Genomic DNA, 26,622 nt, shown 5'->3' with positions numbered 1-26,622 from the left:
AAACAAGAAAGCTCAAAAATCCCAAAGCGTTCCAAATTTCTTACAGCAGCCAGGGATGGACACTCCTGCCATCTGTTCCGTGGCTCAGCTGGGGCCCTGTGTGCCTGCCGGCGCTGTGGTCCTCACGCAGCAGGGGCCTCGAGGGAGAGCATTGCTGAATGCTGGTTCCTCAGGACCCTTCCTTGAGCTTGGTCTTGCCCAGGCTCCGGTGCCAAGTATTTGGCCCCCTGTGTCCCTGGTGCTAGGCCTTCCTCACCTGTCCCTCCCCTTTAACCTCCCTTTTAAAATCGCAAGTGCATCTCCAGGCCCATGGGCCCACACGTTCTCTGCTTTCTTCTGTTTTCTCTGTGTTGGGCTCACTTGTGACCTAATGGTGGCATGTACTGTTCTTGATCTCTGTTCCTTCTCTTGCTGCATACATTTGGCCCCCAGGCCCTGGCCAGTCCTTGCTGTGGCTGGTCCTGGGCTCTGTGGGGCCATCTGGGTACCTCAGCCATTGCTTGTGGCACTGAGTTCTTCCTGGGGTCTTATTTTATTTTTAGAGAAGGTGTGTCTTACTATGCTGACCAGACTGGGCTTGAACTCCTGGGCTCAGGCAGTCCTCCTGCCTCAGCCTCACAAGTAGCTAAGATGACAGGCATGTGCCACTGCACCCAGGTTGTACGTGTATTTGAGGGTTAGTCAGGAATTATTTTTGTAACAGCAGAGAAATAAGGAAGAGATGACACGGTGGTAGAGCCCTGGGGATCACTCTTCCTCAAGATCCCAAGGTCTGGCTGAAGCCAGCCCTTGCCAGGGCAGAGGCCAGCCAAGATGGAGGCCCTGGGATTGCATCTGAGTGCCCGCCCACAGAGGAGACTGACCTGCTGGGAGCAAGAACCACCTTGAAGAATGGAGCCCTGTTGGCTGCTGCTTGATTTATCGAATTCCTCCTTTATCTCCCCAGTGGACTGGGACCAGCCTGGGGGTGGGAAAGGAGCCAGCTGTGGTGGAGCAGGTGGCACACACCTAGGAACCCGGGAGTGAGGCTCCAGCCTCCCTAGGTTGGCTCCTGTGCCGCCTGTCCACTCCGCTGGGCTACCTGCTGGTGAGCTTTTTGTTAGAGATCAGGAATGTGTATCAGGGACACTAAAGATGCACAGGTAGAGTTTAGGAATATAAAATAAAACTTCCTAGAGAGCTGCTCCTTTCCTAAGCCCCAACATGGAAGCGCCCAGAATATCACCGGTGGATGCGTGGGTAACAAATGTGGCCCCTTCATTAAGTGGAGTATGATTTAGCCTTAGAGAAGGAGGAACTTCTGAGCCCTGCTATAGCATGGAGGAGCCTTGTGGACGTTATGCTCAGTGAAAGGAGAAGCTCAGAACAGGCAGATCTGTAGAGATAGACCGTGGGGAGATCTGGGGTGGGAAGTGGCTGCTGATGGTGGGTGGGGGGTCTTTGGGGATGAGGGAGATGTTGTAGACTTTAGAAGTGGAGATTATGTGATTGCCTTGTTCACTCTAAGATGGTGAGTTAATAGTGGGGTGTGGTGAGCACACCTGTTATCCTAGCAGGGAGGCTGAGGTAGGAGGGTCCGTGAGTTCAAGGCCAGCCCGACCTACATACGCTATTGGGGCCCTGTCTCAAAAAACAAAAAAAAAGTGATTAATCACTAAACAACACGCTGGCTTCTGGGAGAACAGATTCAGGGGTCACATGTGCTGGCTGCATGGGGGCAGAAGCCAAATGATGACCCCAGAAGGTCTGAAGATGCTCACCTCAAATAAGGTGCAGCCCGGTGGGTTCCCTCTCCCAGTCCCTCAGGCTGGCTGCAGACCCTGGAGGCCCTTATGGCCCCTGAGTCTCGAGGTGTGTGACCTCCTGCCTGCCTGGCCCAGTGTCCTAGGACTGGGGTGGGGGACACTGGGACAGAGTGGGGCCCACAAGTCTCCCTGAGGACTGGTGCTCATGCCCTTGGGGATCCTGTTAGCTGCCGGTGGGGGCTGGCAGCTCAGTGTGCAGAAGAGCTTCTCGGAGGGATGGGGAAGCAGGGCGGTGGCCAGAGGCCGGTGCTCAGCAGGGAGCCTGGGCCAAGTTGCCTGGATCCTGGATGCTCCTTGTTTCACAGCACTCCGGGGATCGCAGTGTGTGCATCTGTGGGTACACGTGTATATGTGTGTGCATCTGTGTCTGTGCCCTTGTGTGTGTGCTTGTGTTCTGTGTGTGCACAGCTGTAGGCATGTTGTGAACATGCCTGGGTGTGTGTACCTGTGTGCATGTCAGTGAGGTGAACACGTGTGTGCAATACATGAGTGTCATGGCTCAGCTGGACCTGGTGGCCTGGGCCCTGCCTCTCCCTGTGGGGGAGGAGAAGTTTCCACGAGGACTGTTTTTTTCACTCCTGACCTCACAATGTGACTGTGCTCAAGGTCGCTCACAGTACCTGACATCCTCAGAGAGGAGGCCTGGCGGGGAGCTGGAGCTGACTCACCCGGTGGCCCTGACTCTGCAGGCTGCCAGCGGGTGGATGAGGAGGGTGTGGCCTGTTCCCTGGGGCCCGTGTGTTTTTAGACTTTTGTTGCAAGTGACACACGTTGCCTGAGACACCCACGTGTGTGCTGGAGGTCTCTCCCCCCAGATGTTCAGGTGGCTGGAACTTCCTCCAGCTCCAAGCTCCAGCCAGTGTGTCCTGAGCCCTGTGTCACCCTGGCGGCAGGGCTGAGGCTCACTCACCACTGCAGGTGTGCCAGGGGCTTTCTTTCCCACCCTGCTCTCCCAGACAGCACCCTGGGGCAGGGCCGCCTGCTGCTGGTCACCCGCTGACACTCAGCACCCTGGCAGTCCACCGGAGGACAACTGTCCACACCGCTCACCCTGCCTCGCTTGCTGTTTGCTTTGGCACAGCTGCGCCTTACCTCCCATTTTAAAGCTGGTTTTTCAAGTTTTGGCCCCACCTGTGCTGTGGCCCCAGACACCGGGTCCCCACAGGTTGGTTGTGTGTGCGTCAGATGAGGCCAGTTAGAAAGGACAGTTATCCCCGAAGCCCTCAGCAGCATGGGCCTGGGAGAGCCTGACTGCTGGGGGGAGAGGGCAGAGGTCACGGAGCCCACTAATGGGACCTTGGCCTGGCATCTCCAGCACCCCCCTACCCTGGCTATCTTCCGGGACCTGGCTGCTCTTTGGCAGAAGCCACTCACCCTGGCTGGTGACTGCACTGATGCTGGCCTGCTTGGCACAGGAGGCTTGGGGGTGCCGTCCCTCCTCCAGCGTGGTGCACATGGCACTGCAGGGGTTAAGTGCTGTGGCTCTGCATGCTCCTGCTCCACGTGCATGTAGCTTCCTGCAGCTGCTTGTAAAATGGAGTTTAAAAATTCACTGTGTGGGCTAATTCTGCACGGCACCGTCTTGTGGCTTGGGGCTGTGTGCACGCCTGGCTCTGTGCAGCTTTGCCTCGGGGTCCCCCACATGTGCACCTGCTGTACAGTGTGGGGCTCTGGGGACAGGCCAGCAGGCCAGGGTCTGGGCCCGAGTGTCTCCATAGTCCAGCTAGAATGGTGACAACTGTCCCCGTCGGGCCTCTGACTCCTGTACCTGGCCAGAAACCTGCCAGCAGCTTCATAGACCCTTGCAAGTCTCCTAGAGGATTTGCTGCTTGACAGTACTGTTTTCCAAATCATGTTTCCCCCCTAGTATTGAGGATTAAGCTCAGGGCTTTCCCACTAAGCTACATCCCCAGTCCCCACTCCTGTTTTTTTGCGGGGGCAGGGAGTGAGATAGGATCTTGCTAAGTTGCCCAGGCTGGGCCCAGACAGGCAGTCTTCTGACACCTACAGGGTTGAATTGGTGGTTCTTGAATTGGTATTCAGGGGAATGTGTTTTCTATTTGATCTTGACATTTACTTATAATTCCAGGGCCCAAAGAATATGGTGAGGCCCATGGGGACTACCCAGTAGAGAGACATCCAGCAGAGCGTGTGTGGTTTGTCATGAAGTCATCACGGTCCCTTCACCTCTGTTTTTGTTTTTGTTTTTGGTACTGGGGATTGAACTCAGGACCTTGCGTTTTCGAGGCAGGTGCTGAAACTGAGCTAAATCCCCAGTCCCCTTCTTTACCTTTTGATGGCCCTCTCTTGAGGGGCGATGGAGCAGCAGCCTTGGGAAGTCTGGGTGTGGGTAACATCCCAAGGATGAGGGTCAGGTCGGCAGGGCCAAGGAGTGGAACAGGTTCTCTGCCCAGGTGCAATCTTGTGTTCATCATGGTTACCTGATTAAAGCCAGTTCCTGGATTTCTGTGCACCTCTGCGAGCCAGCAGGTGGATCCAGGACCTGCTAGGTCACAGGAACACAATCAAACCAAACCCAGAGTTTGCATCCCCCACTGGCTTCCTGGCTTCAGAGGTAGTAGTGAGCCGTCCTGGGGAATTTTACAGATGCTGGGAGACAGAGGGACATCCTGGGCTGCCAGTGTGGCCATGTGTGTGCGGGTGGGAGCTGAGCCTCCCCCAGGGCTCTATGTCTGCAGCCTGATCCCTGTCGCCACCCCACCCCACCCCACCCCCTGCACTGGCCGGTGTGGTCCCAAGGTTTCCCTTCAGCCAGGTATGAGGACCAGGCTGTGTCACGCCACATTCTGTCCCCTTGACCCTGCTCCTTCCCCTGAGTACCATGAAGCCTGAGTTGGAGAGTTGGTGACAGGGTCAGAGTTGGCTCATGGCCTCTCGCCTTAGGCTCACCTCCCACCGTAGCATTTGGTTCATCATGGCCCACTCGTGTTGGTGCAGTTCCTGGGGCACATCGTACCCTCACCCCACCACGCCGGGCCACATGGCAGTGCCCAGGCCTATTGTCACGCGAGTGTCCAGAGCAGGTTGGGCAGATGCCTGTGCCGAGTCTCCATGGCCTCCACAGAGACAGGGCCTACTGTGGAGCCGGGGAGATGAGTGTCTAGGTGAGATGGGTGGTGTGAGCACCATCTAGGCAACTGACAACAGAGTGACCCTATGAGTATCTGGGTGGAGGCTGAGCAGGGCTGAGTCCTGGCTCTGGCCACCGTCCAGCCGCTGGGCAGCTCTGCCCGCTCACTGGGGGCAGGGGGCCGTCATGCCTGGCGGTTGAGTTGTCTGCTGAGTGCCTGGTCCTCAGTCAGTGGTCAGGGTCCCTGTGGCTGTTGGAGTTGAAGCAGGTGGAGGAGCTGGCCTTCCTGGAACTCAGACATACTCCCAGGAGGGCCAGAAACACCTGGGGCCAGCTGCACTCCTGGGGGAAGTGGCATCTGGATAAGGCTTCTGCTAGGGCTCCAGAGGACTTGTTCTGGTTTTTATGGGCACTGGGGGCACCTCATTGGCCACCCTGCCTACTCGAGTCTAGAGACTATCCCTTGGCCGTATCAGCCGGGGTGTCTAGATATGAGCAGAAAGAGCAGTCCTTCAGGCAGGACTGGGGGCAGGGCTTACCAGAAAATGACCCACTTTCCAGGCAGGGACAGACTGTCCTGTTGTTTGTGTCCACAGCACGTGGTCGGGGCTGGATCCTGGAAATGGCCACTCAGCAAATATTTGCCTGGACTCCTGAGTTCTAGCCCCTCGGTCTGCAGACATGGACCAGAGGCCATTTACCTAAGGGGTGGGTGGTCCCGAGGGTCTCAGGGACAGACCAAGCTGCACATTCCCTGCTGGGGGCCTGAGTTCCTCAGGCATTGATTTTGGGGTGGGGCTCCGCTGACTCACTGTCCAGCCGAGAGGGAGAGCTATGGCGAGCCTCTCCTCCCAGAGGCTTCTCCCCTGCTCTTCTCTCTGTCCCCTGTGTCCCCGAGGCCTCTCCACCTGGCCTTCTCTGTGTCCCACACCTTGGCAGAAGCGGAAGTGAGTGGAAGGAAGCGGGCCCACCTTGGATGGGTGGTCGTTGGTGCCTGCGTGTGTGTGCCCTCAGCAGTGCCCAGTGGAGGCTCGTGCACAGCTCTCTGTCCTGCCTTGGTCCTGAGCACCTGCTTCATAGACATTTGAGGTCCCCAAAGATGCCAGATACTCTGTCCTGAGGCCATTTTCATCCTAGAATTTTGTTCCTCATGACATCCCTCCCACACGTCTGGCCCTGGCCTCTGGGAGCTCCTCTGCCTGGGATCACGGGTGGCCAACAGGAACTTACTGAGCAGAACCTCCTGTCACCCCCAGACCACAGGTCCCCAGGATGGCCTGATGGTGTCCTGCTCAGCCCCAGGGAAGGGGGCAGGTGGGAGTTTGGTGTGTGTAACCCGTTTTCTTTCTTGCTGTCTTGTCCTCCTAGGGGATGTCCTCTTCCAGATGGCCGAAGTCCACAGGCAGATCCAGAACCAGCTGGAGGAGACGGTGAGTCCAGTGCCCGATCTTGAGGTGCAGGGCAGTTGGGTGTCAGAGCTGGCTGAGTGCTTTGACCCTCAGTCCACGTGAGGGTCAGGACTATGCCACGGTCCTGTGGGTACACTGCCAGAGACATGCCCTGGGCTCAGGACAGGGTCCCATAGCCATGCTGAGCAGCTTGGGGTCCTGGGGTGCAGGAGGGCCCCGGAGGAGGGGGCATGGACCAGGTCAAGATCTGAGGCTCAGCTGGGCCAGGCAGGTTCTGTGAGCACCGATCCCAGGGAAGCCCTGGCAGCATCCCTAGTGAGGACCCAGCACCCACCACTGATGGGCTGGAAAGTCATTTCCTTTGGACATCAACTATCAGGTGTAGGCAGACCAGCAAGCATGATGTCCCTAAACCAACATGATTGGAGGCCCCCAACAAGCAGTGTCCCCTCTACAGCAAGGGGCTGCTGAGACCTCCAGTTTCCCTTCAGGTCCAACTCAGTCAGCCTCGGCCTGAGTGATCCCAGCACGGGATGGCAGAGGGATAAGGACGGGGTGGGGGGGCAGGTTCCATGTTTTGGGGGTGGACCACCCGGCTAATGCAGCATTTGGGGCTTTTCTCCACACTCAGTCCTGCAGCCTGTGCTCCTCGGGTCCAGGCCCCTCTGCTTGCCAGAGTCCTGGGCTCCTGCTCCCAGGCTGTGTGTGGAAGCTCAGTGCTGGTCTGTTCTCTCCATGTCTAGCTAAAATCTTTTCACAATGAGCTGCTCACCCAGCTGGAGCAGAAGGTAGAGCTGGACTCCCGGTACCTGAGTGTAAGTACACCCTACAGCACACCTCCCGGGCTCGAGCGTGTCCGGATCCTTCCCTCTGCATGTCTCAGCTTCCTGTCTGTGTGCTTCCCGCCCAAGCAGGGGCCTTGGCCTAAGTGTTCCTGGTCTCCATCTATGACCCTGTGGGTGAACCTGTTGTGTCCAACACCCTGTGTGCAGTGCCCCCACTCTGTCACTTGTAAAGCCGATGACATGGCCTTGCTGCCCTCTGGAGCCCCCACAGGCACCCTGGCTGTGGTATCTCACTGTCTCTTCCCGTGAGCTGGAGGGAAATTGTGGGCCACAGCTCCTGGCCATGTATACCATCCCAAGTTTATGAGTTCCTGCACTCATTTGCTGCACTTAGCAAGCACATGGGGCTGGGCGCCTTCCCCAGGTCTGGTCTTCCTCTGGGAAGCAGAGACCTGCCGAGGCAGGGTAGGACTGAAGTCTTCAGCTGTGACTCCCTCTCTGATCGCTGCTGAGTCCTTCCTGCGGTCCTGAGCCAGGGCCTGCTGAGGGAGGAGGAAGGGAGCTGCTGCTGAGCTGCTTCGATGGCACTCACAGGCCTGTTTTGTTGTGCACCCTCAGGCTGCACTGAAGAAATACCAGACCGAGCAGAGAAGCAAAGGAGATGCCCTGGACAAATGCCAGGGTGAGCTGAAGAAGCTCCGCAAGAAGAGCCAGGGAAGCAAAAACCCGCAGAAGTACTCCGACAAGGAGCTGCAGGTAGGGCTGCCCGGCGCTGGGTGCTCGCGGCTTGCTCCCGCCGTGGAGCCTCTTCTCGAATTGGGCTGCCTGGCCTCTTAGTGACAGGTGAAGGAAAAACCTCTCTCTTGCTCACAGCCGTCGCTCCCCCTCGGCCCCCTGCCCTGCCTTCAGCTAAGGCTCCTGGAAGTTTCTTGGTTACTGGAGCAGAAACCCAAATTAAATCCTCCCTGTGTGCCCCTGTATCGCACCAGGAGCCAGGCCCGGCTGTTACTAATCACTGTGGTTGCCCACCCCAGCCTCGCTGGTCAGAGGCAGCCGTGGCACATGGCCCCAGGGGCTCCTGAGAGGCTGGGTTTTTGTGTTTTTCTCCCCATCCTGCCAGTATTTCATGCTAAGCAGACCAGGTTTAGGACATCATGTCCCATAATGACACTCGAGGTGGTCAGACCCCCCAGCCAGTGTCTTGACACAGAGCAGGCCCAGACACCCCTTTTCCGCTCCCGAGGTCACTGCAGCACAGATAAAGAGGGAACTCAGCAGGACCTCCAGCTGTTTGTAGAGGAGTCAGCTGGAAAACCCCAGCTGTCCTGGGCCAGGGATTTAGCTCAGTGGCACCGAGCCTGTCTCATTAAGTGCAAGGTCCTGAGTTTGATCCCTGAGTACCAAAAAACCCCCAAAAAGCCCCCCCAAAAAACAGTTCTAGTAGAAGCTTCCGGAAGCACCCTAGGGCAGGTCTGGGTGTGGCTCTGGGCTTCGTCTCTGGCCTGGGGCCCCAGCCTTCCTGCTGGAAGTCAGCGCCTCTGGCCTCTCCCTAGGACCAGGAGGACAGTTCTGTGTCCATCCCTGGCAGTGGTAAGCAGCAAGCAGCCCCGAGGGGACACCTGGAGGAGCTGGGCTGTGCCGAAGGGAAGGACAGGCCCGAGCAGCTGTGGAGGAGAGTAATGCCCACATGTCCCGACTAAGAGACCACAGAAGCAGGAAGTGGAGCCCTGCCCACCCCGCTGCCGTGGAGGGGGCTCTTACACACTCGGCTCCGCGAGGTGGCGGCAGTGAGTCCTGCCGTCCCCAGGTGGGGCACGTTTTTGTGTGTCCAGAGTCTTTGTTTGGGTTACTGTCCACAGCCCGTGGCTGCTCTAAGGACAGATACCATTGCCGAGAGCCATTTTGAGCCTTTTCTGTGAACAGCCTCTTCCAGTGGCACTGTGGGGTTGAGGAACTCGAACACTGGTGTTTCTTTTTCTCTGACCTTGATGCCTTCTGAATGCTTGACCAGTGGACACATCCTGCTCGGGTGTGGGCAGTGCAGGTGTGATTGCGGTTGACCCCCGAGCACCTGTCCAGGGTGTGCGAGCGAGTCTAAGAGGGAGCCTCCCCTGGACTGGCTTGGGAGCTTGGCCTTGGGGACACGAAGACCAGCTCACCTGGGGTCAGCCACCTCTGGTAGGCTGGGGCTTGTCCCCTGTCCTTGAGGTCCCCCCTTTTTAAAAATCCAATGACAGCCTGATTGAAGTATAATGTACGTGCTATGCAGCCTGCCACTTAGAGTGTGCAGCTGGGTGGTTTTCGCAGAGCTGTGAAACCATTGTTCCAACTTTGGAGCATGTTCCACCACCCTGCAAAGAGCCCCATACACATCGGCAGCCCCCCACTTCCCCTCCCGCCCCCTTCCCGCCGGCACCATCCTGCCTGTCCTTGCAGAGTCCCTGTCCTGGCTCGCCCTGTGCGGAGTGCTGCGTGCCGTAGCCTTTCATGCCCGGCGTGGTGTAGTGAGCCTGTCTGGAGGTTCATCTGCACTGTAGCATGTGGGCGTGCCTGCGCTGGCTTTTATCCTGGAATATTGGTGCCTTGCCTTTACAGCTCAGCAGCCACGGGTCACATGGTTGTGTGAGTCTCTTCCTGCTCAGGGTCGGGCCCTCACTAGGAGCCCCCGCACCCAGGCCAGGGCACCCATCTTCCCGGCCCGTCCCCACCTGCTTTCCTTCTCTCCATGTCCAGCCCACACACCATCCCTCTCCCCGATGCCAGCCCTGTCTCTTCGGGGAGTGTGGACCACACACCTGTGTCCACTGCCGTCCTCCTCTGCACCCTGGGTGGCCCTGAGGCCCGGAGGTGGGGTTTGCCCCTGACACTGCCCCTGTCTCCTCGCACTTGGGTGGGGCTGGCTGTCCATTGGGTGCTCCCAGGCCTGCAGTGGCCGTGGGACCGTCCAGGTGCCTCCTCCCCTTCACCTCTCTGTCTCAGGCTGCTGGGGGCCTGGGTGTGGAGGCCGTCTGAGAAGTGTCCACTTCTGCTCCCGGTGCTGGCCTTCGTGCCTTGGGTGAGACAGGCCCTTTGCTTCCCTCTCCTGTCTGAATGGCTACCTGTGAGGGCACCATGCTGAAAATGCTGGGTGCAGAACTGAAGGTGTTGGTGGCAGGCCTCATTCTGACGGCCTGCAGGTGCCCCTCCCACTGTAGACTTGGGGCCCTAGACTGAGACTCCCCGTGCCTCGGGGGCCAGACCGAACGAACCATCCACCGCCACCGTCGGTGTGAAGCCAGCTTCCTGCGGCTCTGGGAGGTCAGGGCTTTGGGCAGATGTGGAGGGTGAGGCATGTCGATGGCCCAAGAGTCTGTCTGTCCTGATGGGTCGGTCGGAGCCAGAGGCTGGGTGCTGGGGAGTGACTGACAGGCTGCTCAGCAGTGCCTCCCCAGACGGGTTTGTGGTCCTCCCAGCCCCCGGAGCCCGGGCCTGGGGAAAGTGAGGTGGGACTGCGATGAGCAGCAGTAAGAGGGAGGCTGTGAGCCGAGTGCAGCGGGCCCAGGTGTGGGTGCCTCTGGCTGGAGAGGCCTGTGACTGGCTGGCTGGGACCACACTTCCCAGCGCCTCAGACTTCTCTTGGCCACAGGTGATACTGACTTTGCTTCCTGGGCTGGGGCTTGTTTTGTCCCATGTCGTCAGTGGCCAGGCCTGTCTCTGACCCCCACCACCTGGCTCTCACTGAGCTGCCTCCTGCCTTGAGAATTCGCAGTACCTCTCTGAGCCTCAGTTTTCCTGACTGTGCGGTAAGGACTCTCCCTTCTCTGGGCATGGACAGGAAGGGGCTCCCAGGCTAGATGAAGCTGGTGTCCACCCCCGTGTCACATGTGCTCTGGCTCACTTCCCAGGTCCCCACAACTTCTGCCTCTCCAAATTCTCTGCTTCCTTGTCTCTTACAAGAAACAGCCAAGGGTTTGATTTCCCCCGAACCGCTGAGTTCCTCCTGGGAAGGGCTGGGCATCCCTCTCAGCATGGAGCAAAGGCTGTCACATGGGTGGTTTACAGTGCTCAGTATTTCCATTTCTTTTCCTGCGGTGCTGGGGATGAACCCAGGGCCTCGTGCATTCTGGGTAAGTGCTCCACTGTGGAGTTGTGCCCTGGCCCCTTCCGTTTGTTTTTGAGGGTGGGAAGCAGGGAGGCTGCTCCCTTGGTGGAGAAGCCTGAGGCTGGGCCAGGGTACCCTTGGAGTCCCTCACTTCTCAGTTCAGGTACAGCTGCCCTGGGTCCTGCTGAACCAGGTGGGAAGCCCCCTGGCCGCTGTGCTGGGGCAGCCTTCTTGGCAGCTGTGCTGAATGCCCTGCCTGCCCGGCTGCTCGGGGAGCCTTGCCATTCGGGCAGCCCTTGGTGTCTGTGGGAACTCAGCCAGGCCAAGCTCTGACTTCTGTTGCAGGGGGTGGCACTTTGAGGGGCAGTGCTGTAGCACCTTCCCCTCTGAAGAGGAGGAAATACCCGGGCAGCTGAGCTGAGCTGGCTGGTGCAGCCCTCTGCAAGGCCCTGCCACTCTACGCCAGCTCCACCCCCTGCTCAGGCCCCACCCTTTACCAGTCCTCAGTCTCTCTCAACCCTGCCCTTCTGGGCTGGCTTTCCTGTGGGTTGGCCTGATTACCAGGGAAAGGCGCTTTACCCGGGAAGTACAGGACTTTCTGCCTTTTTTATTTTTTGGTACCGGGGATCAAACCCGGAACCCAGGTCCTTGCGCTTGCACAGCAGGCGGCAAAACCACTGAGCTGAATCCCCCGCCTACTTTCTGCCTTTTAAGTGAAGGGGCCTAGGGATTGAATTCAGGGCCTCATGCCTGCTATACCCTAGCCCTTTTTACATTTTTGAGACACAGTCTCACTACGTTGCCCAGGCTGAGCTCGAACTTTTCATCCTCCTGAGCCGGCCTGCTGGGGAGCCCAGTGGCTTAGTCCGGTGCAGGACTCCCCTGGGGGCAGGTCTGGGGTCTCCAGCCAGGCTGTGGTTCATGGTGCTGGAGACCCCGGCTGGCCCGAGGAGCCACAGCACTAGACCGTGTTGCTCTGTGCTCTTCACGCTGCCCTCTGTGTGCCTGCAGGGGTCACATTGGCATTAGGAGTTGTCAGTCCTGAAGCAGACCCAGGGAGGCAGGGGTGCCCACACTGCCGCTGTGGAGGAGGGCAGGACCTTCAGTGCCCCAGGAGGGTGGAGAACGAGACCACTGGACATGGAGATGACCCCATGCCCCAGGATGGGCCAAGTCATCCTAGGCCCAGGGCATGGTGCAAAGAACTGGAGGCCTTGACTCCTCCGTCCCCCCAGCCCTGCCCTGCAAGGCCCTTGCCTGCTCCCTCGATGGGATTTTGGCACCCGCGTCTCTGGGTCTGCAGGTCCCTCACCTGGCCGGCCAGAGCCGAGCAGGGCCTGGTGTGGTGCAGCCCATGCACAGCAAGGCAGGCATCCTGAGTGTGAGGCATCCCATGGCTGGCATGGTTCCCCCTAGGCTCATTGCTAAAGCCCGTGCCCCAGTGCTGACCACTTTTGCTGCCACCATTAGAGGAAGAGATGCTTGAGTCCCTGCCGTCCTGGTCTTCTCAGGTGTGGCTCTGTGGGCTGGAAGGGAGGGCTCTGAGGTATAATTGTCAGACTTGGGTTCCCCACTGCACCCCAGAGGTGAGTGGTTTGCCTTGAGAATTGGTGTCTGGCGTCACCGGTGTATTTGGAGCCTGACATAGCCACGGCGCCCCCTTCAGCCTCCTGGGTCACGTGTCCTGGGGGCTCCTGGACAGGAACTCACCTGGGAGACCCTGCGGCCACTACCTATCAAGGGTGAGTCCTTGGAACTCACAGGGGTGGCCCTGTGCCCTTGGGCACCTGCCTGGAAGAGGGCCCCAGCACGTGTGGTCTTCCCCACAACCCCTCTGCCACTGGGCATTGCAGAGGTGAGTCCATGTGTGACAGTGGCCAGGCCTCGGCCCAGACTGCACCAAGGACAGCTGTGCCCAGAGTGGTCACCACCCACAGGTGAGGCAGGGTGGGAGGTACAGAGAGAGGAAAGTGACTGTCGTCCCGGGTCTGCATGATAGCTGCTCAGGCTTGGGGGTGTCCCAAGCTTGCTGGGCCTATGGGTTGGGATTTCCACAGAAAGAACTAATTTTAATTATAGGTCAGGGAACAGGAGCATAGAAGCATTTGGGGCACTAACTGGGACGAAGAGTTTTATATATAAGGAGGGATGTACCAAAAGCCACCCTCATGGCCTGAGGTGCTGCACCCTCCCCCCAGTAGCCTTGGGTCCTCACTCAGTCACTGTCCAGGCTCCAGGGAAGAGCCCATCATCATGGGATGTTTAGGACCATTCTGCAGGGACACAGCACATGCACGCTGTGTCCAGCTCAGAACCAAAGGGGCCATTTTAGCCTGGACAGGCCTCGGAATACCCAGCCTGTGCCCTCCACATGTGGACAGGGTTGTGTGAAATCTCCACCCTGCACTTGGAGCCCAGGTGGGAGGAGGAGCGGAGCCGAGATCTAGTGGTCCACCCTGTTCCTCTCTCCTCAGGAGCTCTGGCCACAGGTGGCAGCTGCAGGGCTGCGTGGCCGGGGGTGGGGAGAGTTTGTACTGAGCTGCCCTCCCTGGGAGGAGGTAGCTCACTCCCATGGCCAAGTTTTCTCCTCCTCCCTGGCTGCCCTGTAGCCACTGGTGCATCTCCAGAGCTGCTTCCTTCCCTGGCCTGGCCTGGTCTGGCCTTGCCTTCCTCCTCTCAGGGATGCACTCTGAGTAGCTGAGCTGCCCCAGTGCTGTATTCTCAGAGGCCTGGGTGATGCTGACCAGAGCCTTCCCTGACCAGCTGGTGTCCCCAGGGCTTACTGAAGGCTCAGGGGTGTGGGAGCCGCGCTGAAAGGAGCCAGGTGGGCTGTGCACACTGTCCCCTTCTTTCTGCAGATCTCGGGCTGGATTTCTCCTGGTTTTGCTTTTGTCCCATTTGACCCCTCCCCCAGCCTCACTCTTATGAGACAGAGCACAGGTAGGAAGCCTTCCTGAGTGTGACAGCCCTCTGCCACGTGACACCTCCTTTTTTGTCCCTGCCCCATGACTGTGTGTCACTGTGCTCCCTGGCCCTCGCCCTTGTCCTGCTCTCTGGAGTGGAGCGACCTGGGCCGCACCGGGCGGAGGGGCCCATGCCCCTTGGGAGCCCACTGTTTATGCTGCACTTGGCAGTGTGAGCTAGTGAGTGGTGGGTCGGGGTCGGGGGAAGCAGTTTGTCCTTCCTGGCCTATTTGCAGGCTCCAGGAGTTTTGGGAAGGGGAGCCAAAACCCCAAGCCGTCCTGGGGCACTGAAGGCCTTGGGAGAGCTCAGAAAGCAGCAGCTAGAGGCAGGCAGACAGGCCCAGCCCCACTCAGAATCATGCCAGCCATAGGTGGCCCCTGCCAGCCCAAGAGCAGACAGCAGAGGTCCAGAATGGCTCTGCCTGGCCCACCAGGGCTCCTGGCCGCCCAGCCATGTGTCTACTGACCTGTCTCTGGGCCTGCTTCGGGGACACGGGCCTGTAGCTCCACCCCTCCTCCTGGAGGCCTGCCTGCACCAAGGCTGAGAGAATGGTGGGTGCTACAGGGAGAGCCAGGGCCCTGCCTGTGTCACCTGCGCTGTCTCCTCGGAAGGGGCTTTGAGGGTGCAGGTGTGGCCCTCCCCGCGGGTCCTGTAAGGAGAGGGAGCCCGCCTGGCCCTGGGTAGGGGCCTGTCCTAAAGGCTGTGGGGCAGGGGAGCCCCTGTGCGGAAAACCACCTCACTTTCCTGTCCACCGTGACATGGGGTTGGCCAAGTGCCCTTGGTGCCTCCAGGGTCTTCCGTCAGCCCTGTGTCCCTTCTGTGTTCTCAAACATCCGGACTGCGGTCTGAGAAGGGAGAGAGAGATTCTATTTAGAGGGCTGTATAATTAACAAAGCAAAGGTGAAATAACCGTAGTTTAGATCTTCAAAGAAGATGATAGCAGAGGCTGGGCGCTTCATGGAGGGCCGTGAGGAGGTACGGGCGGCTGAGCCAGCTCTGGCTGAGGCAGAGCTCTCCCAGCCAGAGTCAGCATGGACAGGCTCCAGGAACCAGGTGGACCCCACCTTTCTCTGGGGTGAAATCGCCAGGGGTCCTTACCAGGGAAAAACAGGACTGTGAGCCACCAGACGCCAAGTCCTGTCAGGCATTCAGACCTCTGTGTGCCCGGGTAACTGGGTGGCTGGGGACAGAGCACTGTGCCCTGAGCCTGTGGGCTGGGTCACTCAGACATCAGAGCTCCCGCCTCACGTGGCCCTTGGGGCTCCAGCCTTTGCCGGGTGTTCAGCCCACGAGGGTAGACAGAAGGGGCCAAGCTTCCTGTCTTTGAGCTTGTGCAGTGCTGGGGCTGGTGGGCTTCAGGGCAGGTGGTGGGCAGGATGTGGGCATTTGGGGCCTATTGCTCACAGCTACCCCTTGCCAATGTGATGCAAGCTCTGGGCCCTTCCCAGAAATGTGGGGACCCCAGTACTTGAGAATCCCGGCAGCCTTCCAGAGGGCAACTGCTGTCTTCCCAAGGATGTTGCCATAACAAATTTGCCTTAGGACATTTTCTGTTGCTGTGGCTGAATACCTGAGACCGGGCAATTCTTAAAGGATGGAGGTTTGTTTAGCTCCTGGGCCAGTTCTGGAGGCTGGGAGTCCACATGCCTGGCCTGTACCTGACAAGGCCTTCTTGATGGTGTCACATAGCTTGGGTCTCTCTTCTTACAAAGCCAGTAAGGCCACCTCAGTCCCACCCTTGTGACCCATCTAACCCAGATACCTCCCAGAGGCACTCCTTGGCACGCACCACCAAACACCATTGACAGGTGACTTTGGGGACTTTCAGCACAGGACCTGCCAGGGACAGTTTAAAGCCCCGGGGCATTCCTCCTCGAGGCCAAAATGCCCGGCTCCTCTGCACAGCCCTGGCTCCACTCCTGCCTGAGCTCTTGGTTTGAGAGAAGATTTAACGGGCTTGCGGTCCTCTGAACCATGCCATGGTCTGGCAGCCCCAGGCTTTGTGCACAGACCTAGGTCCCCAACCACCACACTGGGCTGCCCAGGCAGCAAGGAAGCCCATGGCTGCAGCCGCAGGTTCCTGGTGACTCTGGGCAACATGAGGTGTCCGGTTCTTGTTTCTGCTCCTACACAGCACAGCTGACAGGATTCTAAGCTGTCCCCTTGGGAGCCCTTGTTCCCAGGGACAGCAGACTGAGATTTACATCCTCATTTGTGTGAGCTGCAGGGGACCTCCAGGAGCAGCCACGGTGTCTGAGAAACAGAACTGAAGCGCTGTGGGATGAGGTGAACCACAGTGGCTTCGGATTTTTCTAGAACACCCCTCCCTGCTCTGAGTCACGGCTTGCTGGGGAGAAGAGGAGACACACGCTGGATCACTTCTGTCTTCTCGGATTACAGGGCTGTTCAGCCCAGGGTGACTAAGTGGAGCATTTTGTGGGTCTTAAATGCTTTCAGCTGGGTGTTTCTATAGTGCCGTCACCATAGCACCCAGCTAAGCAGGGAGCTGAGGCAGCGCGGGCAGGCACAGGCTCAGTGCCATTTCGAGTGGCCTGTTCCGCGCTGCTGAGGTATAGGCCTCACGTTGTCCTCTGCACTCTTCAGAGAGCTCAGATGCCCCCCAGCCCATGGGCACCCCTGTCTACCTGGCAGTGAAGCGCAGGGCTGTCTGCCACCTCCTCACTCTCCCTGTCCCTCGCTGTCCCCTTTGTGGGGTGACACTCCTCACTTGGCCTGGATCTCCAGGACCTGCCCATCGAACTTGTGGCCTTTCTCCATGAGGAGTCAGTGACCAGCTAAAGGAAGTCGGGGAGTCCACTCTTGCTCCTGGACAGAAGTGGCAGCCTCGTGTCACCAGCAGACTTAGCTCTGCTGTGGCCCCAGAGCAGGCAGGGGAGCTCAGAGCAGCTGAACCTAGCAGGACCGGAGGCTCTGTCCTGGTCCTCGTGGCCCCTTCCTGGGCTGGCTGGCCAGTGTGGGCTCAGGGGACACCTTCAGGAGTTGGGTGCATGGGGGTGCAGAGACTTGGGGGCACCTGCAGACAGGCTGCCTGCCATTCCTCAGTGGGCTCTGGGGTATGAGCTGAGGGGCTCCCAGCCTTTCTCCAGCTCGTAAGTAGAGATCTTAAAGTTAAACACCATTCCCTCCCAGCCCCAGAGGCTGCCAGACCCTGCTAATGAGGCCAGTGCCCAGTTTGGTGCACTGCGCTCCAGGGAGTAGCACCTCAATGTGAAGCCGCACCACAGCCTACAAACCCAGAAACCAGCGATCGGGTGGGCAGCCACTGGTTCCAGGGCCTCAGTTTAGAAGGTGCTATTCTCAGGGCAAGGGAACCCAGGGGACCTTGCGTCCTGGTTTATGCTGCTGTGCTAGAGTCACCGAGTGTTGCAAGCATCGCTTTCCCCTGTTCAAAGTCCTGTTAGAGAATAACGGTCGTGCAGACTGTGGCGGCGGCACCTCTACCCGCACCTCTTTCTTAGTAGCTCAGCCAAGCAAAGGGAACCTCTGGGCAGCTGCAGCCCAGGGCTGGATGTGGCTTTGGGGTCTTCTTTGGGCACAAGCTCACCCCCTCCTTGAGCCTGCCCTGCTCCATCCAGGCCTTCCCATCCTAAAGCTTAGGAAAGGAGCCCAGACCAGGCCCAGGGCACAGTGTTCCCGGTAGTCTCCTCCATTGTTCCTGGGAGTCCTTCCTGCCGCAGCCCCCGGGCGCTGTGAATCTCAGTGGATGCTCCCCACCTTCCAGAGAAGGAGTTTGAGTGAGGAGAGGTGGTTCTGGGAGCAGGAGTGGGAGGCCTTGGTAGGCGCATGTTTCGTAACCAGAGGAAGAGTACTTGGAGCGGCAGAGCGGGGGGAGGAGGAGGAGGAGGAGATGGTGGCTGTGCCATCGCAGCAGAGCAGCGCTGCTGGAGAGCCTGCTCAGGGCTGCCCTAGAGCCTCTCGCTGAGTACCATCCTGGATACCTCAGTCAGGCCCCGTGGCACTGGGGAGGACCTCAGCCCATTCCTGGTGGCTCCAGCCAGCATTTAGGGGTCGGGGGAGTGAACCTGCTATTTTGAGCCCCACTTAAATTGCCCTCTCAGAGGAGGAGTGGGACGCAGTGTGGAAGCTGGAGGGCTGCTGGAGCAGAGGGAGCAGGGACTGTGTGCAGTGACAGAGCTGGGCGGCCTCGATGGGGCAGGGTGGCTCACTTGTGCTGCCTGGGAGGCAGGCGTGGTAGGCTGGTGGCCACGCTGGGGACCAGCCCACACCAGCCGGGCTCCTCCCTGACATCCAGCTGAGCCCCGAATGGAGAGGCCCCCAGAGAACAGCCTGCTGCTCACACCCACATCGCCCACACTCAGCCGCCCACCCACGCTGAGTCAGAGCTGCAGGCAGCGTGAGTCAGACAGGAGGCACCCTTGCAGGCAGGCCTGCTCCTGCAGGAAGACGGCCTGCTCAGGAAGCAGTTCTGCAGGAGCTTCTGGTCAGCGAGGGAGGCACAGTCCGCTCCAGGCCACAGGGAGTTCGGTCTGGGTGGGGTGCGCCGGAGCCAAGGACAGATGGGCACTCTGGAAGCGTGCTAGGGAGGTTCTGCTGTGGGCTTTGCAGACCTGGATGGCCAGCCACATCCTTGATGCCATTTTGGCCCCAGGGTACCTTCAAGGGCCAAGGGGCCCCCAAGGCTACTGTGTTTGGGCTCATTTTCACCCCCTCCCCAACCTTGGAGGCACCAGGGGGAGCCCTGAGGTGGAGGGTCAGGGTCTGGGTCACTCCAGTGTGATCCGCGTATCTCCAGGAAGTGGCCTGTCCCGCATCTGCTCAGTGGCCATGCTTTGTCCCCTCCTCAGCTTCTCAAGCATCAACCAGGGAAGGATGTAGTCTCCCACAGGACAGTCCCCGAGGTGCTGTCCTTGCCCAGCAGAGAAGCCTCCCCTGAGGTCCCCTAGGTCTGTGTCCCCAACTGTAACTGCCTGGTGTCTCCTGCTTGAGCTGAGACAAAGGCTGAGGGACCATCAGGTGTCACAGGAGGACCAAGCAGCTGCCTCGTGGCCCAGGGACTGGGGCACATGTGAAAGGCACTCCACACCGTGCTTCTGTGCGGTGGGTGGGGCCACACACAGGGGCTGGCCTGTTAGCAGGACACGCACCTCCTCCCCTCCTCAGGAGGAGCCCCAGAGCCTGACCCCTCGGCCTGAACTCCCGCAGGAGGCAGACCTTGGCCACACTGGTCGGCTTGATCAGGCACACGGGAATGGCCACTGGGGACGTAGTCATCGGGCCTCTTCTGAGTGGCCCAGACACCACTGTTTCCTCAGGGCCACCCAGGGCCCCGGTGCATTCTCCTACCACTCATCCCCACTGTCCTTCTGCCCCCAGTACATCGATGCCATCAGCAACAAGCAGGGCGAGCTGGAGAACTACGTGTCGGACGGCTACAAGACGGCGCTCACTGAGGAGCGCAGGAGGTTCTGCTTCCTGGTGGAGAAGCAGTGCGCCGTGGCCAAGAACTCTGCCGCCTACCACTCCAAGGTGAGCACAGCTTCCGGGCTGCTGCTCCGGGCCTGGGCTGTTGGGGGAAGTGAGTGAGCACCAGCCAGCAGGGTGCATGCAGCCAGAGCCCGGTCTCCACCTGTGCTGTAGTGCTGAGGAAGCTGGGGTGAACCCCCACCTCGCCGTGCCCTTGGAGACTCCAGGGGATAGAGCCCTGGCACGAGTCTGCAGACCCACGTCAGGAATCTCTGGGGCTCTCTGTGCTGAGCGCCTGCCGAGGAGGTCCTGAGGTGGGTTTTGAGGCCTTCTCAGTCACCCCTGTCTTGGCGAGGCCGGAGCTGGGTAGAGGCTGGGGAGTGGCCCATAGCACTCCTTGCTGGGTGCAGGGTCTCCACCTGCCCTCTTGGCAGTGTTGGCTCCGTGCCTTCACTTACCCTTTCTGACAGCCCCTCCATGGGATCCGTGATGGGGGCTCCTCGACCATGTCTGCTCACTTGCCGGCGCAAAGGCTCCTAGCCTTGGGGGCCCCTGCTGTCCTAGACAAGGCTATGTCACCAGCCCCCAGGGCCTCCTGGGCCCTGTTTCGAGCACCTACCGTAGCTTGGCTGTCCCTTGGGGACCTGGCCGCCTCACCCATCCCAGCCTGCCCTCATCCTTTGCTTCCGTGTTCTGGCTCTTGGAGTTTACTCTTCCCCACGAGGCTCTGGGGGTCTCCCTGGATGAAATACATCCCTCTGTACCTTCAAACCACTGGGCTTATGGGGGCTTAGGGACTCAGCTTCATCCTTTTCTCCTTCTTGACCCCTGAGACTCGCACTTGCCGGTAAGAGCCCCTACCTTGCTACTTTGGCCTGCCCCCCACAGGTCCTAGACCCCATATTTCCTGCTGGGTTCCCTCCAGTGACTTGAGGTGGGTGATTCTGCCCTAGGAGGCTGCACATCCCAGTATCGGGCCCAGGCTTGCTGAACAGGTAGCCAGGGTTTTCCCTGGAGTGAGCTCCTCGGCAGAGGCCCCGGTGGGCTTCCTCCCTGGGGCTCCTGGGGTCAGAGGCCCAGTGTGGTAGATGGCTGGTGCAGCCCCCAGGCGCAGGCAGGGCGCGGACAACAGGCTCTCCACTGTAAACGGGGGCGGGGTGTGGTCAGGGGCCCCTGCTCACCCATAGTCCATTAGCAGGAGCTGAGCTGAGGTCAGACTTGTCCCCAGAGCATTCCTGGAACTGAGACGATGCAGTCTGGCGGACGAGCTGGCCAGGGAAGCCCTGGTGTGTTCATCTCAAGTGAAGGAGGTCAGGGATCAGCAGGGTACACATGGACATGTGCCCCCGCCCACCAGGTGTACTCATGCATACACACGTGACCCAGAACCACTGCTCTGGTCCCTGCAGCCCAGGGCACCAGGGGGACACATGCCTCCCTCCCCAGAGCTTTCTGCTTGTCCAGGCCTGCTCTGGCTGTGGGCAAGTGCAAAGCAGGGCAGAATGGCACCTGCGTCTGTTTGGTGGCAGCACTTCTGGCCACACCTCCTCTCCCTCTGCACTTCTGAGCTCCCAGTAACTGGGTGCCCTCTCCCAGAGTTGGAGCAGAGCAGGTCTTCAGCCTGCACACGTGGCTTCCGCTCTACAGCTAGCAGCAGGCAGCTGTGCCCTCTAGCGGTAGCCAGGCCCAGTGATGGGGTCAGGGAGGAGAGCACAGACCCAGTATGGTGGCAGCAGCTGGCTGTGCTGGGGCTGAAGGCTAGAGAGCTGTGCCCCTGGCCTGCAGCCACAGCCACCTCCCAGGAGAGGATGCAGATTCTTCACTGCACTGCAGCCCCTGGGGTTGGGCAGGAGCACTGGCCCCAGCTCTGTCTCCTGGGGGGTTATCTTCCCACAACCCAGCAGCCCCGTCCGTTCCCCACCATGATCCCTCCTCTCCTACCTCCCTAGTGGCTCTTTCTCTAGTATGGTGTGGTTTGCCCTTGAAGGAGTTGCCCATCCTATGTCTGGCTGTGTGAGCCTCGTGCCCATTTCTCTCTCCTCCAGTCCCCCGGAGACCCCACCAGGCTTGGGCCATGGGGTGGTCTACCCGATGTTCCCCAGCAGCACACTGTGTGGCAGCACACCACACACATTCCCTTTCGTGAGTCAGGCCTCACAAATGGGTGGTCTGCTGCGGGCACCCCTGGTGAAGAGCGGCCTTTGGCACACACAGCGCACATGCAAGATGACAGTGTCAGGACGGCGTCTCTGGGCTGTGCTCGCTACAGGGATCCTTCAGACACCCCTGACTCCCCCTCCCCTGCTTCTCCTCTCTGCAGGGCAAAGAACTGCTGGCCCAGAAGCTGCCACTGTGGCAGCAGGCCTGTGCCGACCCCAACAAGATCCCAGACCGCGCCGTCCAGCTCTTGCAGCAGGTGGCCAGCAGCAACGGCTCCATCCTCCCCAGCTCCCTGTCGGCTTCTAAGTCCAACCTGGTCATCTCGGACCCCATTCCTGGGGCCAAGCCCCTGCCAGTGCCCCCCGAGCTGGCACCATTTGTGGGGGTGAGTCCTGGACCTCTAAAAGCTTGTGGGTGTAGGAGTGGCCCCCTTTGCTTGGAGGTGGCATCACGTGGCCACTCATCCTCCCAGGGCAGGCCCAGTGTGCTGAGCCCAGGCGCCCTATGGGGGGTGTCTCCCAAGCCGGTCCCCCAGTGACACCCTGCCCCGCCTCCTTTTCTCTCCAGCGGATGTCGGCTCAGGAGAATGCGCCCATCATGAATGGCGCCGCAGGCCCGGACAGCGAGGACTACAACCCCTGGGCTGACCGCAAGGCTGCCCAGCCCAAATCCCTGTCTCCCCCGCAGTCTCAGAGCAAGCTGAGTGACTCCTACTCCAACACTCTCCCTGTGCGCAAGAGTGTGACCCCGAAGAACAGCTACGCCACCAGTGAGGACCTGCGGTTGCTGGGTTTGGGTCCCCCTCCCCCTGTGCCTCCCCAGGCCTCTAGTACTGCCACACTCCTGAGTGGAGGTCTAGGAGACCCCAAGGCTCACGAAAGCTTGCGTGGGGGCAGCATGCACATTCATCTGTGTGCCCGTGCTTGTGCAGGTGTGTGGGGGAGTGTATTGTGCACGTGTGCATGCTGTGTGGGTGATGCGTCTGCGTGTTGGTGTGTGCGTGCCCGGGGCAGTGTTCACATGCACAGGTGTGCAGTGTGTGTGGTGCCACGAGGTACAGTGAGGCCAGGACCGCCTGCAGGCTGGCTCAGTGACCAGGGGAGACAGATGGGCATGGGGGGCTGCAGCTCCCCATCCTGTCCAGTGTCCAGTCTTGGGCGCCATCACCATCCACATCCAGGCTCCCTGGCCTCTACCCCGGGTTCCCTCTGCCACCGCCCACCCCTCACACCCACCCCCATTGTCCCAGCAGCTGAGAACAAGACTTTGCCACGCTCAAGCTCCATGGCAGCTGGCCTGGAGCGCAATGGCCGCATGCGGGTGAAGGCCATTTTCTCCCACGCGGCTGGTGACAATAGCACCCTGCTGAGTTTCAAAGAGGGGGACCTCATCACCCTCCTGGTGCCCGAGGCCCGTGACGGCTGGCACTACGGCGAGAGTGAGAAGACCAAGATGTGAGTGCCCGTCTGGAGGGGCGGGCCCTGGGCAGCCTGCCCCCGCGGTGAGCATCCCGGGGCACCGGCACTCAGAGGCGCTCGCCGCGCTGATCAGGTCGTAGGTTCTTCCAGCACAAGAGTGACCCCGAGGACCTGCCCACATGCAGCCCTGGCCTGGTGGGGGTCTTCATTAGCTGTTGGCTCCATTGTCCTATAATCTTCCCACACCCTTCCCTTGGACCCAGGGCGTGGCACCCTAACCGCATCCGTGCCATAAGGGACCTGGCCATTTCCCTGTGGGCGGGCACTGGGCTTCCCGGGCGGTAGGTGGCAGAGTGGGACTCGGCCAGCCAGACATCACCGTCGTGGTGCCCCTAAGCCCTCCTCTGTGTCTGACCACCTCTCAGTTTCATTACCAAGTTACAGGGCCACACCTGTTGCAGAGAGGCTGTGTCAAGGCCTTGCTCCTGCTGCACCTGGGGTGGGCAGGTTAGGGGCTGCCCCTTCTCGGGATGATTTTTGTCCAGGTCCCTTTGGGCAAGAGAGGAAGGAGACACTGTCCATGGGGGAGAGTAAACGGGAGCAAGAGTCAAGCAGTGGTGGTGAACCAGCCATACACGTGCCGCAGCCAGCTGTTGGTTAGCATTGACAGCTCTAAAAGGCTCGCCATCTCTGGTCTGAACCGTGCTGTGCTCTGGCCCAGTGCCCAGTGGGAGCTGTGGGCGAGGGAGCCCCTAGAGCAAGAGCTCCCCCACCCCTCTCTCTGTGGTTCTTCTGGTTTTGGAGCTGTGACCCATGGAGCTGAGGGGTATGTGGCAGGTGGGGGACACTCTGCCTGGATCCCTCTTCAGGGTGCAGGTGACCACACCCATAGCTTCACCAGGCAGGGGTAGCCCATGTCCAGCGGCCTAGGTCCCTGGTCTCCGCAGAGCAGGGCGCCTGTCCCTGTGGAACTGTGGAACTGCTGGGACTTGGGTCTACCGACGGGGGTGGGGGTAGGATGCCACCCAGTTGCCTGCCTGGGCCCGCGGGTGTAGCACCGACCCGGAGCCTCTCTTCCAGGAGGGGCTGGTTTCCTTTCTCCTACACCCGGGTCCTGGACAGTGACGGCAGTGACAGGTTACACATGAGGTGAGTGTGCCAGCTGAGCCAGATGGCTCCCTGGCTGCTCCTCCACCTCCAGGGCTGCCCAGCTCAGGCCGCACTGCACAGCTGAGGCCAGCATGGGGGGGGGGGGCTGTGGCATCCAGAGGAGCTGTGGGAGTCAGTACTGTGTGGGCTGGCTGTTGGGCACCCTGTTGCGGCCGGGCACACTCCTGCTGCCCGTCTCCTGGGGTGGGGTGTACGAGGACACAGCCCTCTCGAGGGTCCCAGGTCATCCTGGCCCTTGGGGACTCAGCTGGACCTCGTGGGAGTGAGCAGCAACCAGAGGGCTGGGGAGTCACCATGCCAGCTTTCTCTGGTCCCAGGTGACCGGCCCAGAAGGAGGCAGGGAGGCCAGAAGGGGAAGGCCTGTGAAGGTCGGTAGGGCTGGGTACGCTGTCTGGCCAGCCCCTGAGCCCCACATCCACACAGCCTGCAGCAGGGCAAGAGCAGCAGCACAGGCAACCTCTTGGACAAGGACGACCTGGCCATCCCACCCCCCGACTACAGCACATCCTCCCGGGCCTTCCCCAGCCAGACAGCCGGCACCTTCAAGCAGAGGCCCTACAGTGTGGCCGTGCCCGCCTTCTCCCAGGTGAGTGCTGGGCCCTTGGCTGGGCCCTGAGTGGAGTGTGGGTGTCTTGCCTGACAGGCCTGGGTGAAGGCTGTGGTTCGGGACTTGGGCCACACGAACACCCGTGGGTCAGTGCTGAGTCCGTGTCTCACAGTGGCCCCATACCAGCCTTGGTCTGCTTGCCACCCCGGGTGTAATGTCAGGGCTGGGGCACAGCTGGCCTCGAGGTTGTCCTTGGATGCCTGCCACTGCTTGTGAAGAGCCTGGGGCCAGGGGATTGGTTTCTAGGAGCTCCTTCCCTCAGAACCATGCGCCTCCATCACGGGAGCTCCTGCTGCCCAGCACCCTCTGGTCAGCATGATCCTGGGCCCTGGTCATCTCACCCTGCAGGCCAGAGGCGGCTGATAGAGGGCTGATCCCCAGCCCTGGGACAGGTCCCGGTGCCCCTGTGTGAGAGCTGGCCTCAGTGTGCAGGCCAGATGGGGTTTGAGCTTTGGAACAGAGCTCGTGGAGCCCCACTTGGCTCTGCCCAGACAGACTGTGGATGGGGTGAGCCCCCTGTCATCCTGGGGCTCTTCTGCAGGTGTTCTGGTTGAAGGACATTAGTCTGCTGTGGCTTCCAGGTCAGGGGTAGGAAGACAGTTCTGTGGCTGCATTGCTTGGGCTGGGCTAGGGTTGGAGAAAGAGAGCCGTCCATTCCCAGGTCTTGGGCATTCTGGGGGACCATCACTGTCCTGACACCTGAGGGACCCCATTGACAGGGGACTTGGGGCTGTGCAGGAAGTCCTGCTGGAGGTGTGAGGTGCTCTTCAGGCCGTGCCCCTGTGTACCTGTGAGGAGGGCTTGGCAGGCAGAATGCAGGAAGGGAGGCTGGTGTGGTGAGGGTCCAGACCGTGGTGGTGCGGCCGCCCACTGGCCAGAGCCGTCCAGAGCGCAGAGCACATGGTGGCGGCAGAAGGAGCCCATCCCGCCTGAGTGGAGACCCAGGGGCTTGGGCCAGTCCCTGGGCTGGGAGACGCCTCTCACCCACAGTGCTGAGGGTTCAGGCCTAGGAGAGCCAGGAAACTGTGAACCCGAACCCCTCGGTGTCCTGGGGCCAGCCGTTTCCAGGAAGCTACAGCAACGGGGGAGGACATGGGCCCTGGGCCAGCCAGGGTTAGGTGAGGCGGGCCTGCAGGGGGCCGGCTGCAGCCTCCATGCCCACTGCCCCACCCCACCCCCAGCCTATGTAAGGTCCTGGCTGGAGCCAGATGTCTTCTGCCTGCCCAGACCTTCCTCCTTTTCCCTCCCATGTGAGCAGTAAGTGTCTCTCCAGCTTAGTTCTTGGGGAGGCCTGCGGCACGGCGGGTGTGTCCCACAGGGCTGATGAGGTAACCTGGTCAGCCACTGGCCAGGTGCAGGTGGCCCAGTTAGCTTGGGAGGTCACCAGGGGTGTCACCACTGTGCCCAGAGAAGGGGTGGAGAGAATGGGGAAGCGGCCTTCCTGGGGAGCCCTGTCTGAACCCCAGCGTCTGGGTCATCCCTGTGGACGGTGCCGGAGCGCAGGGTCGGGGACTCAGCCTCAGCCCCGTGGGCCCAGCCTGACTGCTGTGCCTTCGCTCCCTAGGGGCTGGAGGACTACGGAGCACGGTCTGTGAGCAGGTAAGGGGCTTTGGACTCCTCTTTGGGGCTGGGGCTGGGGCTGGGGTACCAGGGGCCTGGTGGGGTGGCCCTCTCTTGGGATCTGGAA

General features: G+C 60.3%; 1 protein-coding gene across 11 annotated transcripts in view; it reads left to right on the top strand.

Annotated features, from left to right (window-relative positions):
* Baiap2 (BAR/IMD domain containing adaptor protein 2) overlaps positions 1–26,622 on the top strand; it is a 66,351-nt gene that overhangs the window by 33,010 nt on the left and 6,719 nt on the right. For 5 of the 11 annotated variants that reach the window (XM_004860909.4, XM_013078123.3, XM_087208320.1 and 2 more), the window contains 10 exons: positions 6,265–6,326; positions 7,049–7,120; positions 7,709–7,846; positions 19,491–19,643; positions 21,901–22,125; positions 22,308–22,509; positions 22,993–23,194; positions 24,239–24,307; positions 24,752–24,914; positions 26,500–26,534. In XM_004860909.4, coding sequence (XP_004860966.1) covers positions 6,265–6,326; positions 7,049–7,120; positions 7,709–7,846; positions 19,491–19,643; positions 21,901–22,125; positions 22,308–22,509; positions 22,993–23,194; positions 24,239–24,307; positions 24,752–24,914; positions 26,500–26,534 — 1,321 coding nt within the window. Of the gene's footprint in view, positions 1–6,264; positions 6,327–7,048; positions 7,121–7,708; positions 7,847–19,490; positions 19,644–21,900; positions 22,126–22,307; positions 22,510–22,989; positions 23,195–24,238; positions 24,308–24,751; positions 24,915–26,499; positions 26,535–26,622 lie in introns of all 11 variants that reach the window. The other 6 variants (XM_021241139.2, XM_021241137.2, XM_021241138.2 and 3 more) reach the window with 3 other exon arrangements.

This window comes from Heterocephalus glaber, unplaced genomic scaffold (genome assembly GCF_053883595.1).
Source record: "Heterocephalus glaber isolate CG9 unplaced genomic scaffold, H.glaber_assembly_v1.0 deba00000937, whole genome shotgun sequence".
Classification (NCBI taxonomy): domain Eukaryota; kingdom Metazoa; phylum Chordata; class Mammalia; order Rodentia; family Bathyergidae; genus Heterocephalus; species Heterocephalus glaber.
This window is presented reverse-complemented; position numbering and strand designations above follow the sequence as displayed.